The sequence below is a fragment of the Ctenopharyngodon idella genome, chromosome 4, assembly GCF_019924925.1.
Source record: "Ctenopharyngodon idella isolate HZGC_01 chromosome 4, HZGC01, whole genome shotgun sequence".
Classification (NCBI taxonomy): Eukaryota; Metazoa; Chordata; class Actinopteri; order Cypriniformes; family Xenocyprididae; genus Ctenopharyngodon; species Ctenopharyngodon idella.
The window spans coordinates 12,745,895-12,760,516 of NC_067223.1; the positions used below are offsets into that span (position 1 = coordinate 12,745,895).

The window sequence follows — 14,622 nt, forward strand, 5'->3', positions numbered from 1 at the left end:
CAGTTGTCGGTTGCTCGGTACATTATCTTTTTCATAAGGGACACAGTCATGCATAAACACTCAAACCAGAGGACTGAAACTGTCTCTGCTGCCTCAGAATTTAGTTAGAGTGACATCAGTGTGCTGAGGCTGAAATTTGGCTGTTAAAATCAGAAGTCAGGGTTGTTTTATCATCAGCGTTTGGGCTGGACATAATGTGGGGTGGTATGGATCCTCATCAGCTGATGGCTGGCGGTAGAGGGAGCCGTTATTATCCTGTGGTTTCACCTCATGATCCTCGTCTTGTGTTTTCTTCTCAGGATCTCCATAGACGATATGAGGGAGCTCCAGAATCTGCCAAAACCAAAGCCCTGCAGACTGTCATCGAGATGAAGGCAAGTGTGTGTGTGTGTGTGTGTGTGTGTGTGTTTGTTGTGAGTAAATCCCAAACTTTAGTATTCTTTCTAAGATAGATTCCTTTAATAATAATAACTAAAGCCTCATATTCCTCAAACTGTCATGTTGAGTCAGTAAAATTGCATTACTTAGTTTGGGGTCAGTAAGGATTTCTTTCTTTTTTTTTTTTTTTTTGAAGAAATGAAGTTTTATTCTGGAAGGGCACATTAAATTGATCAAAAGTGACAGTAAAGACATTTTATAATGTTATAACAGATTTTTTGTTTTAAATAAATGCTGTTCTTTTGAACTTTCTATTAATCAAAGAATCCTGGAAAAAAAACTGTTTCCACAAAAATATTAAGCAGAACAGCTGTTTTCAACATTGAAATGTTTTATTCAGAAATGTTTCTTGAGCAGCCTATCAGAATAATTTCTGAAGGATCATGTGACTCTGAAAACTGGAGTGATGATGATGAAAATTCAGCTTTGCATCGCAAAAATAAATTACATTTTAAAGTATATTAAAATAGAAAACAGTACTTTTAAAGTGTAATAATATTTCATAATATTACTGTTTTTATTGTATTTTTGATCAAATAAATGCATTTAAAAAAAAACCAAACTTACTGGATTTGTCCGGTTTATAAGTAGACACATAGAGTATTTGAAGAGTTTTCCATATAAAATTAAATTTTAACACTTTATAGCAGAGATTTGTAGAGATGCACAGTATATCTGTACCATATCAGTTATCAAATCATTATTTAAATTTACTGGTATCAACCAATATTTAATATTGAATGCTTTTAACATTCAATTTATATCTTTGCCATCATCTAACACTCACTTGAAACCTTTAAAAACACTAATAATTTAATAGTTTATTATACTTTAAGTAAGTTATTTTTAGGTTTATGTGGGAGAGTTTGGGAAAACCTGGTTGAAAATCTTTATTGTTGCAATTTTGTTTGTTTACGCTAGTGTCTTAAATGTTATATTAGAATTCAGGATTGATTCATGTTTAAAACACTTCTGTATAAGCAACTAGCTCCTTAGGAAGGACACCGAAAGTGTTGCACCTTGTCCTCCATTCCTCCACCTCAAACATCTCTCTGATCTCTGCAGGACTCTAAGATCAGTTCTCTGGAGCGCAGTCTGAGGGATCTGGAGGACGAGATACAGATGCTCAAGTCAAACGGGGCTCTCAGCACGGAGGAGAGAGAGGAGGAGATGAAACAGATGGAGGTCTACCGCAGTCACTCCAAGTTCATGAAGAATAAGGTAGAAACTGTGGCTCATGGGCATTACTACTGTTTTGTTACGGTGCTTTTTTAACCAGTGCAGGTCGTGTTATTTGATCACAGATTTGGGTTGGTGTTGAATATTAGCTGGAATATTGTGGTGCTGTTTTATGAAATGGTGTGCATCACAACTAGATCAATAAGCATAAATTTGTCTACATTTTAATTTGAACTGGTCAAAGTTGTCTTGATAACTTCTTCATCGTATTATTATTTTATTATCATTACTTTTACATTGACCTATTACAATGTTAATATGTTTTTATATTTTTACTTTTATCGTCTTTATTTTAATTTATTTTATTATATTATTAATTTTATATATAATATTTTTCTTAAGGCAACTGTTCACATTTTAACGTCCCCCTGTAGTCAATAATTTTATCCCTTAAAACTCCTCTTTGATCACCAAAATGACATATTTAAACGTTTTTTCCTGTTAAAAAATTCTTTGTCTTAAAATAGCTTGAATGTAACTCTACACCCTTGCCTCATTTAATATACGCGGATATGAATATGATAATTAGCCCCGCCTCCACTCACCTGCACGAGCTCAGACATCCACTCGGTCAACTTATTGAGGTAAACGCTGCACAATGAGATCACTTTTTTCAACGTTGGACACATAACAGTAATTAATATGATTAGCCTTATGCTTGACCACGTCATCAAACAGCTAATAATGTGTTGCTAATGTTACACAAACCATGATCCTGTTCACCATGTCAGAGTCAGACAGCTGCCTTCTGAAAATCAGTCTCCTTACAAACGCTTTGAACAGCTCAGAACGTCCGTGGAGAAAGGCATATAGTTCATCATAACATCGTAATATACATCATACACCCGCTATATTGCTAAATGTACCAGAGTTTTCATATCAACAATAAAATATATCGGGATAACCTGGCTTCTCCTGAGACTCCCTTGCGCAGTCAGTTAATGATATGCTAAAGCCCGCCGGCACATTGACGTGATTGGTTACAAGGTAGTTTGTGACGTAAGAAACACCAGCGATTTCAAACCTTGGTTTGAGACTGTCTTTACATCACTGCAGTTTTAAAGAGAAAATACTCAGCAATGGTGTTGACTTATGAATTTGCACATGGCTTGTCTTACAGCATATTAAAAAAAACACATAGACACATAAACAACATTAAAAACTTGATTTTCACCACAGGGGGACTTTAAACATATCCTTTTTAAAGACATTTAATTGCAGCTAAATGGCTAAATCATAACCGCATGGCCTGTGCGGTGAATGCTGATTGGTTTAGTAATGCTGACGACATCACGTGAACGTGGGTGATGTTTGATTGGGCGCAGGGCGTGCATGCGAGCTGGTGGATGGTGATTGGTGGTTGTTGCAGTAACGGCGCCCTCTCCTGACAGGTAGAGCAACTGAAGGACGAGCTGGCTCAGAGCGAAGCACAGGGCGAGGAGCTGAAAAAACGGGCGGCTGAGCTGCAGCAAGAGGTCTCTGCCGTAAGACACCCAGAGAACCGGCTTAGAACACGCACAGCTCTGCTTCCCTCACCAGAGAGAACGTCTCGCCCACTCAGACCTCAGATAGGGTTCTGATTCACGCTAACCTCAGAAAAGCTGTGAAAATAATCTCAAAATAAGCTCTGTGATCAACACAAGTTTTTGATACTTACACATTGTCCGTCAAGATAATTTTTTAGAGATGAAGCCTAAATTCAGTTGCCAGAAGTAAAAAGCTAAAGGTAGACTATAAACGAAGTACACCACTTCCGACAACTCTTTCAGTTTTTATCTAAAAACATTTTCCTAGAATGTTTGAGATAGAATAGTATTAAGTGCACAATTATAAACATAATGAGGCTATAAAAGCGGATTGAGTTTACCTGTTCGGCGTGATGACGTCTAATCTCCCTGACTGCGTCTGTAGTCCCATTTAATCATTTGTTAGCAACTGCCATTTTCAAGACACGTAACATCACGAGCGGGGTAAGTGTCTTGAGCTTGTGTTCACCACAGACCTTATTTCAGCCATTTAACCAAAATCCCATTCAAAAAATCCATGGACTTAGGCATGATGGAACCGGAAGAGCTAAAATGCTAACTCGTTTCTGCGTTTTGGCCTACAAAGTGATGTCGTACCTGCACCACTCTATAGTGGAATACTGTGCAGAATGATTGGACAAAATACATTTTTCTCAACAATTTGTTTTGTTGTTACATACTGCAGAATCTTTCGTACAGATCCCACAGCACAATAAATAGATAGAATCTTCAGACGTATTTTTGGGATGCATGATATATTTTTGACTGTGTTGGTATTGGACATTTTTTTGATTACACTAAAAACATAATATTAGGCCTAGCCCAGTATTTTTTTTCTAAACATGTATCCATCTTCTGTGAATTAAAATCGGTGCGTGTGTGCGTGTGTGTGTGTGTTATATAACATTATCACTACCATTCAAAAGTTTGGGGTCAGTAAGAGTTTTGTTTTTTTGGAAAGAAATTACTACTTTTATTCAGCAAGGATACATTAAATTTATCAAAAGTGACAGTTTAGACATTTATAATGTTGCACAAGCTTTCCATTTCAGATAAATGCTGTTCTTTTGAACTTTCTATTCATCAAATAATCCTGAGAAAATTGTACACAGCTGTTTTCAACATTGATAATAATAATAATAAATGATTCTTGAGCAGCAAATCGGCATATTAGAAAGATTTCTGAAGATTCTGAAGTAATGATGTTGAAAATTCAGCTTTTCGTCACAGGAATAAATTACATTTTTGAAACATATTCAAATAGAAAATGGTTATTTTAAAATATTATATAAAAATATTTAACAATATTAATGTTTTTGCTGTGTTTTGGATCGCATAAATGAAGCCTTGGTGAGCAGAAAAGACTTCTTTTAAAAACATTAAAAAATCTTACCGTTCAAAAACTTTTGACCGGTAGTGTCTGTATATATAAATATATATTTTATCTAATATTTATACTTTTTTATTTCAGCTTCATTTCATTTAGCAAAAACATTTTCTAATAGTTTAACAATGACATCACTGGCTATTGGTATCGGTCAAGTGTTCTACATAAGTGCATCCCATAGGCTTTTTATACTGTTTGACCATCCCAGTAATTTTTTTCCATACTAAATTCAACTTGAATAGAACATGATATTCCACCGACTAAAGAACTCATGAGAAATGTGCTTCTGGACGCAAAGACAAACAGTAGCATCATTTGACAGTATGATCAGTGTGGGCGAAGGGAGGGAACGGTGAAAAAGGTTTAGGGCGGTGAAGGGAACTGTTCAAAAATGTTAGCTTTTGAGTCTCGACTCCTTATCAGTGGCCGCCTGTGGTCATAATAGCAGGATGAGTGGGCGGCAGTGGTTCAGTTCCAAGGTTTCTCTGATCAGGAAAGCAGAGTCGCCCAGTGCTGTGCTGAGAGGTCGGATGCCACTCTAGACTCCCACGGTGCTTTTCACCCGTCTCTCTCTCCCTCTTTTCCTCTCCCTCTTGTTTGTAGCGCTGGTTGGAGTAGAGCTGAGAGCACTAATGTCCACGAGGCTTGAGTCTGTCTCTCTCTATCACTCTCTCTCGCCATCTCCTGTGCCTGCGCACGCCTTTTCTCACTAGGGTGACTGGCAGCCAATAGAGTTACAGCTTTAGGCCATGCTAACCTGCTACAGCTGCCCCAGTGCATGCTAGGGAATGTGTCAAGACTGTGATGTTTGTCTTTTACATTGCAGATGAACACTTGTCTGTTTTATATTGTCTTAACTCTTTGTTTACTGTCTGTGTGTAAAAATGGATTTAAATTTGTACTTAATTCAAATGCTTGTGTATCTTGAGCGTTTTGTGGATGATTTGTTTTTGTGTGGAAAGCACCTGGCTGAGCATTATGTGATCATTTTCGCCCTTTTTTAAGCTCAATACATCTTCTCTTCACAGGAATTGCTATTTGCTAAAACCTGGTAATGCTGTGCCTGTTTGAGGTGTCTAATTCAACAAGTTTGCAAGTTTAATTTGTCTCAGATCAGGGTTCACACTTGGTATAATTCGAAATTTCCACTGTTTTGTTCTCATGTCAGACCTGAGACTACAGATTTCATCCTGTTTTGCTGCGTTTGCATCCGACAAAGGTGTTTTAGGGGAAATGTGTTTCACCAGAGCTTTACGGTCTGGTTTGAAGCAGTTTTCTGGAGAGTTTTCCACACATTCAGACTGAGTGTTTGTCTTGCACAGATTGACCAGGTGAAGCAGGATTTGTCCCGGAAGGACACTGAACTCTTGGGCCTGCAGACTAAACTGGAGACGCTCACTAATCAGTTTTCTGACAGCAAACAGCACATCGATGTGCTCAAAGAGTCTCTCACTGCCAAAGAACAGCGTGCTGCCATCCTGCAGACTGAGGTAAGAGTTGCGTTATGGCAGTGAACTGGCATTGTATAGCATGGTTGGATAAAAGTAATATAGAATTTACAAAGTTGAGAATTTCTTTAAGTTCTTGATGGATTATTTTTCTACCAAACTGTCTTTCGAGAAAGAAGTTTTGTTGGAAAATGATGCCATACTGAGATTTATAATTTCTTCCCTACACTTTCTGACTTTTGCTTGCCACAATTCTGACTTACTCATCTAGTTATCCAGCTAAATAACTTTATTATCTTATCCAGGATAACTACCGTAATGTATGTCAAGATCAGGGGATTTTAAATGTATGTTTTCCAGGCTTTTACGTACACATTTGTGAAAAAATCATGGAAATTTCTATAGTGAATATCAGTTAATCTTGTTCAAGCTGCTATTATGTTTGGTTTCTGAGTAAATTAAAATGAAATGGTCAAATGTGATAAAGTGGGCTGAATGATTCATTAGCAAATCAATCTAAATAAAAAATATTTATAAAACTTACAGAAAAATATGGGAAGAACAATTTAAATCAGCATAATTATTAGCAACAGTGTTGTGTACATCCAGTGTTGGTGGTAATGCATTACAAGCAATGCAAGTAACATAATCAAATACTTGCAAAGTAATTTTAAATTTACAATGAAATATCTGATGTATGTGATGTATCTGATTAACTGATGTCTTTGCTGCAAACTTTCGATGATCCAATTTAACCATACTAATAAGCAAAAATGACTTCAGATGTTGAGCATGCTTCTCCTGCATCTTTTTCTTCTGTAATCCAGAATGGCAACACAGCTGAAAGGTTTGTTTGAGTTGCACCCTCTACTTTACAGGCGTGAATTTACATTTCCCTCAGCCTGAGACTTATTCATTTCACTTTTGGTGTGAAAGGGTCTTTACGTTTGCCAAAAATAGAAAATTTTTGTTATTAAAAAAACAAACAAGCAAGTCCAGCCCAGGTGAGAAAAAGTAACGCAAAAGTAACATAACACATTACTTTCCATAAAAAGTAATTGGTTGCTTTTTTAGGGAGTAACACAATATTTGTGACACATTACTTTTAAAAGTAACTTTCCTCAACACTGTGTACATTACAAAACAAATCAAATGTTTGCATAAAAGGCATAAAACATGTATATGATCAACAAGCATACCAGTTAATTAACTAGCAATATTAAAAATACCAAACTACTATCGATTTATAAAATAATTACAATACAATAATATATATATATATATATATATATATATATATATATATATATATATATATATATATAAAATAAAATACATTTTTATGTATATTATACTCTAAACATAGAAAAGCTTTTTCAAATCCCCCTTAAAGTAATTTTGTTCAGTTTTTTACAGGCTGAGAAAACATATTATTAATGAACTTTATAAAATCATTATAATGTTTTTTTTTTTGTGTGTGTCTTTTTTGTTGATGGAAAACCATTGTATTTCCTGCAGCCTTCCTGCCTGACCATCAGGGGGCACTGTTGTATCAAACATGTTATTGGGCTGTTGTGAAGTTGCTGGGACATGAATGGCTTCTTTGTGTGTGCTTTTAATTCTGTAGTTAGTCTATCATCACACTTTTTATCATAATCCAGTGTTACCAGTGCCAGCATGTGATTCATGGAGTTTAGCTGACGGTTAATGTGCCCTAACTGGCCAAGTATTAGACTGTTCCTGCACATTGTCATGAATAATAGTGCTTTAATGTACACTTAGTGTCAGTTTATGTGTCTGTATGAATTTTGTGCCTGTGTGCATTTCAGGTCGATGCTCTGCGTTTACGTCTGGAAGAGAAGGAGACCACGCTTAACAAAAAGAGCAAGCAGATTCAGGAAATGTCAGAGGAGAAGGGAACGCTCAACGGAGAAATTCACGACCTCAAAGACATGCTTGACGTAAAGGAACGCAAGGTCAACGTGCTGCAGAAGAAGGTAAAGGCCGTGGCGCAGCAGTTCTCTGCTGGTTTATACATCAAAACCGTACCGAAATTGTTTATTATACTTCAAATTCGATGGTTTCATGCTTTTGGCAGCAAATGAAACTTTGTGTTCGACGCATACCTTTTCAAGGATCCCAGCAGAAGCATTGCGGTAGCGTATGCATTCGTAAACATCGGCGCGCCCTTCAAACGCATGTAATTCCTCCTCCTGAACATAGATGGCACTGTTAGGCCACGTTTAATGAGTTCTGGCGAAATGCACGAAACCAGCCTCACCAAATATCCCTCTGTGTAAATTTATGATTTCTAAAAGTAGGGAAAAGTTGTGTTTGTGATGGCGACGGAGTCTCCTGTTCTCAGAAATGACACACACAGGCCGTTAACCTCAGGCTAACAGCGGGCGCCAGGGTTTATATGTCTGTTCTGCATCTTTCATATCCATGCAACAGCTGTTTGCTTCTACCTCGAATGCACGTTGGATATACAGGAAGCCGTAGCTTTCGCCGTTACCGCCGACATCGCTTTTCATCGTCAGTATTTAGGGTGCAGCTTTGAACTTCATTCCACAATATACAAACTTTGACAGAAATCAGCACACAAGTCAAAGCTATCACTGACATGTTTCGAGCTTGTCGTGCCGTACTCTTTGAGGCTGTCAAAGGATGTTTCCATGGTGACCCGGCTGGCCGTGGCCTGTCCCCCCATGAAGCAATGCTTCGACGGTCACATCCGACTATCAGTTTCAGTTCTTCTGCGCTGAGATCATAGGCTGTGCAAACAAGCCCCCCGTCCGCTGCCTCATTAATCTTGACTTAGGGATAGTCTGAGTGCACAAAACCCACCGTGAGCTCACCTTTATTGGGAAAACAGGAAGTTGTGCATCTCTCTAATGGACATTCCAGGGATAATGTTGCAAATCATGCTCCTAAGATCGCTGTAACTTTTGTCATATGTTATTTTACGACTACGTTTACCAAAAAAAGCAAATGGATCATTTGCTATAAAGTAGAACTGAAGTATGTTTGCTTGAATGGCTAATAGCTGTACCCCTTTGAATTCACTCATAGTTTACAGGAAGTGGCTTTTGATGGATAATCGCTATTCTGGAAGACCTTTTAAGGTTGTAAATTGTTTTTTTTCTTTCTAATTCAGACCTTTAGGATATCGGTTTAATGGCAAATGCTTGCTTTTTTCCCAAGTTTCTTTATTAATTATTGTTATATTCATAGTCCAGTATCCAAATTTGTGAATATCATCAATAGTTTTCAAGTAAATTTTGGTAAAAATAAGAGAGCTCTATTTACATCACTTATAAACAGCTTATAGTCGTAAAATCATGCTTGCGTACTTGCTGTTTTGGGAAAAAGCCCAGGTTTTATTTGAGAGTGTCTCTAATATAAAGACCTGACACTTTCTTATCATTGTCTGATCTTTCTCGTAATCATTTTTGTTTCTATTTTGGCTGTTTTCGTTCTCTTTTCGTCTCAACCGCTTTGCTTCTCTTCACAGTTTGAGTCTGAAAGCCTCTCAGAGTCATCGGGGGCACAATGAACTTTTTTTTGGAGCCAAGTGCTCTCCCAAGCCACAGAAAGAGAAACATTTAGTTTCCATTATAGTGCCTGAGCCGTTCTGTATTGCCCCAGAGTTGTTCCTAATGGCCATAACACATTGAGACAGTGCTATGAAGGTATGCATGGGGCTGCTCAACAGGACACCATTCAACACACAGGTCAAACACGAGAAAACGAGAGACTGTAGGAAGCAGTATTACATCCAGCTAGGAAAAACTAGCACATACGCATCATTTCACATTTTTAGAAACCTTCTGTCCTGTTAAAGGGGCTATTTCAAGTTTGCCGCACACATCCTGAAAAGTGAAGCCAAAATGTTTTGATTGGCCCTCTGGTGGCTGGCTGCAGTATTGATCATAAACCCCGCCCTCTCCATGTAAACAAATGGGACGTGAGCCAAACTAAAAAATCCAATTACACTTCAATTAAGATGTTCCTGTCGTCTTTAGGTAGTTCTTATCATGTTGACTTATGTTCAAGTGTTTGTTTTTCCAATAAGTGTGGGTTTAGTTAGTTATTTGATGCTATAAAAATGGGGTGTAATCTTGACATTAACACCCACCAACCCGCCAAATGCGAGTGGATTTCAGCAGTGGCGTGTAACGCAGTCACTCCTACTAGCCACTATGGCAGGTTGAATTTTATATATAATATATACATTTTTCAATTGTAGTGTTAAAAAGATGTCTGAAATAATTAACTAAGTGCAATGTAGTGTCAAAAATATAGAATTTTCGCTACATATCGATACTGAAATATCTAAAACGCTTTACTCATTTTCGGCAGAAATGATACACGATACTAACTGTGCTTTCTCACTCTCTAATCTCTCTGACAGCGAGTTGACACACAAACCCGCCTCCCCTCACTCACTTGTTTCATTTTCACCGGATGAATGTTGTTGATGTTACAGGGATTGAATTTCAGTGTAGGATTGCGCGTATTGCACGTAATTTTACTCATTCCTGCAGATTTTGTGCTCACACCCAAAATGTGCACATAAAGCCATCTCTCAGTACTAAATTGTGTACTTTTTTGCTGATTATTGCGCTTAAATAGTCAAATACACACAAAATAATGTGATAATGCCAGTCTTGGCGAGTATTCATGTAAACAGTCAGTTATGTTATAAATGAACGTAAAGAGTTGAGAAAGAGGACGCATATGTAACAGTATAATGGATCAGTGCGTCAGGTCTTAAAGTGACAGCAGCCTAATATACCTGCTGCCAAATTATGAGAACATTAACACAGCTCCACATCAGGATTACTACTGCGCAGACTTAAGCTCCAAATGATGTAACCATTTCTGGGATATATATATATATATATATATATATATATATATATATATATTTTTTTTTTTTTTTTTTTTTTTTTTTTACAGTCTATGGGACATATCATGGACAATATCATTGCATAGTTTACTTTTATAATGTTGACTAAACTTCCTCAGTTCACCAAGTTTATGGAAATGTAGTTGAAAAGCAGGTGATACAGAAATAATCATGATTTTGGCATCTCAACCATCAGCTCATTACCATAAGACTGCCTACATTTACATAAGAATGCATATTCATTATTTAGAAACTTGACCCGCCCTGATGAATGATGTGTGTGCTGTTTAGGGAAGCGTTAGCCAATCATACCAAAGCTCATTTGCATGTAGAATTCTGTGAGATTAAGTAGCAAAAAAAGCCTGTTTAATTTCGAATGTGAGTGAGAGTGGAAAATATAATGTAAAAAAATAAAACTGTTGATGTTAAAAACCTATCATTACAAGTAGACTTTAGGGAAAAATAAAATACTAAAAAGTGTAGAATATGTTCCCTAAAAAAGCTACACCATTTAGTTTTTTCAAACAACGCATAGCGCTGTTAAAATTGCGCGTACGAAAATGAGCTTTCCTAGACTGTGTGTGTCTGTGTATATAAGTGAGTAAATGAATAGATACACAATGTCTTGTGATGTATGCATTCGTTCTCAGAGGAGGCCTAGCCTGGGCTCGTTTCTTTTTCTCGCACTCTCCTTTAATGTCTGAACATCATTTTTTCTCGTTCTCGGAGCTCTTTGGCTTTGTAATTGTTTTCCCAGCAGCTCCGGTTCAAGTGTGGAGCTCTCTGCCTTCTCAGTGGCACCGTTTGCCTCCGCGGATGTGAGCGAGTGCATGCTGAACAGAGCAAAACATCTCTTTCAGCGGCAGCCGAGAGTTTCGGGCGGCTCTTTTCTCTTTGTTTATATTCGATGTTTTGTGTTTAACCAAACACTTACCCTTTAACAGCCTGGAAAATAACGATAATTTAATTTGCAACTGTCAGATAAGGTGGCAGACAGATCCGCAGTGGAAGCGGCCGAACTAAATATTGAAAACAGCGGTTTGGATGGGAATTCTTTCGCAAGTTCATGGCAGGACAGGCTGCAGAAAATAACATTTGTTAATGCGAGGAGGGCGGAATACAAGACACAGTTCAGCAGAACTCGCTCAAGTATGTAAACTCGAGTCGAATGTCTTGATGGAGAGCAGCTCTGTTTGGCATGAGAGGGTCGTCAGAGACACTTTGTCTTGTGGATGAACATGGGCAGCGCTAGGGGTGGGCTTCTGGGATGTTTTTTACCATAAACTTTCCATGTTTGGAGATTTTTATCATTATTAAATCCATTTAGGATTGCAATTAAGAAAAATAGGCTTTAGACTATCGGCATATTACATCTTATTTTGAAACAATAAATCTGTTCTGCAGACGACACCAAAGAAACTAAACCTGTTTGTTGACTTTGTGGTCAGAGTTTCGCTCCATTCAGATGTAATAAACACCCAATATTCAGCGTTGCTCAAAGAATTTGTTGGCAAGCTTTGAAACACAATCCAGGACATTTGAGGTTCTTGCAAAACACTTTTATTAAGAAACATGAAACATGTCATGAACCTCACAAACTTCAACAATTCCAGCAACTATTTTTCTCTTAGAAGTATTCAGCCTGCTAACTTTTGAACAAACATGACACCTTGATGACATAAAACTGTCATCAAAGTATAGTGGACTGCACTACCGTTCAAAAGAAATGAATGCTTTTATTCAGCAAGAATGCATTAAATTGATCAAAGTGACTGTTTTCAACATTGATAATAATTTGAGCAGCAAATCAGCATATTAGAATGATTTATGAAGGATCATGTGACACTGAAGACTGGAGTAATGATGCTGAAAATGTAAAATATATTAAAATAGAAAAATATATGAAAATAGAAAACACATTGTAATATTTCACAATGTTACAGTTTTTAATGTATTTTTTTTATCGAATAAATGCAGCATTGGTGATTTACTTAAACCCTTTATATATAATGCATTATACAAGCGTTTTTAATGCATTAATTATGCCCTGTAATGCAATTTTTAATGGTCTCATTAAAAATTAACACATTATAATACTTATCTATTAATTGAACAAACCCTTAGAAAGTATAATGCATTAAAACACGACAAACAACCAGTTTCAGATGTAACAACACTGTAAAAAAGAATTGTTGGTTTAACTTAAAGTAAGTTACCTGGTTGCCTTAATTTTGAGTTCATTGAAATTAAAAATTTGAGTTAATACAATGAAAACAATTGCTTTAATCAACAGAAACTCAAAATATTATGTTATCTGAACCACATCAATTATTGAAGTTGATTTGACAAAAGAAAAAATGTGATAAATCATGAAGAAATTTTTTTACAGTGAAGGAATCTGCAAATATTATAATGCATTTTATTTTAAAATCCATACAGCATTCTTTGATCGGCTGAGACATTTTTCATTTCCGCTCCAGTAATACTGAGAATTTTACTTCATTAACAATGACTCACCACTTGAGTAACATTTCAACATGTATTATCAAGTGTATCATATTCCAGTATTTCATCGAAGGATGTCCCCATGCACATTCACAGAGGGTTTGGCGTAAACCCTGAACATTCACTAACCCCTGAACCTCCCCTGTGGATGAAGAACTTCCAATTTGCTACACTTTTTAAGGCTGGTTCAGAACGTAGAACATTCGTGTGCTTTTTTTCTCCCCTTCTTTTCGACGGCTAAGGGGTTGAAGAAGGCTAACAGGCTTAGCACCACAAGGAAAGCCTCTTAAACAGAGCGTGTCGGGTCTGAGTTGTGATCTTCTCGCTGAGAAAGAGCCTCTTACATTGTTTGTTACCATCCTTCAGTTGAGAGAGAGAGAGAAAGACACCGGCACACAGACAGAGAGCATGGAGCTTTAAGAGGGCACATGCTAATAAGTGCCTTGTGTTAAAATAATGATAAACCCCACATCAAAAGGGCGAGAGTCTTAAGCCCCTAACAGTCTGCTAGAGAGCGAGAGAAAGATCCTCTCTGCTTTCCACTTAATTGGGGGAAAGAAGTTCTACAGAAGTTTCTAATTAATCGACACTTCCTCCTCTTCCACCTCCCCCTTTCTCTCACCCTGTTTCTCAGACTTTTCAATTTCAAAGTACTTTATTAACATGCTTGTTTTATACATTATAAAAATGCAAATAAAACAAAACATGAAGGTAAATTAAATTTTTAATACCAATACTGTACTTTGAAATTTGATTTAATATATTTTGTTATTGCAAAAATGGGCCTCTTATAATTTTTTTTATTAAATTTATAATTTTTATATTTATGTGTAATTTAATTTTGCATTTAAATGAATTAATATTGTACAAAATACAAATAAAGATTTTTTTTTTTTAATGTTTTGAAAGAATTCTCTCATGCTCACCAAAGCTGCATTTATTTGATCAAAAACACAGTAAAACATTAATTTTTTGTCAAATGTTATTGCTATTTAAAATAATCATTTTCTATTTGAATGTATTTTAAAATGTAATTTATTCCTGTGATGCCAAAACTGAATTTTCAGCATCATTAGTCCAGTCTTCAGTGTCACATGATCCTTCAGAAATCATACTAATATGCTGATTTGCTGCTTAAGAAATATTTCTTCTTCTTCATCTTCTTCG

The 14,622-nt window shown here is 36.6% G+C and overlaps 1 protein-coding gene across 6 annotated transcripts in view; it reads left to right on the plus strand.

Annotated features, from left to right (window-relative positions):
- The window catches only part of erc1b (ELKS/RAB6-interacting/CAST family member 1b), a 220,437-nt gene that overhangs the window by 34,884 nt on the left and 170,931 nt on the right, over positions 1-14,622 (plus strand). For 3 of the 6 annotated variants that reach the window (XM_051890004.1, XM_051890009.1, XM_051890005.1), the window contains exons 4-8: positions 300-374; positions 1,504-1,659; positions 3,069-3,152; positions 5,913-6,080; positions 7,868-8,035. In XM_051890004.1, coding sequence (XP_051745964.1) covers positions 300-374; positions 1,504-1,659; positions 3,069-3,152; positions 5,913-6,080; positions 7,868-8,035 — 651 coding nt within the window. The remainder of the gene's footprint in view (positions 1-299; positions 375-1,503; positions 1,660-3,068; positions 3,153-5,912; positions 6,081-7,867; positions 8,036-14,622) is intronic. The other 3 variants (XM_051890006.1, XM_051890008.1, XM_051890010.1) reach the window with 1 other exon arrangement.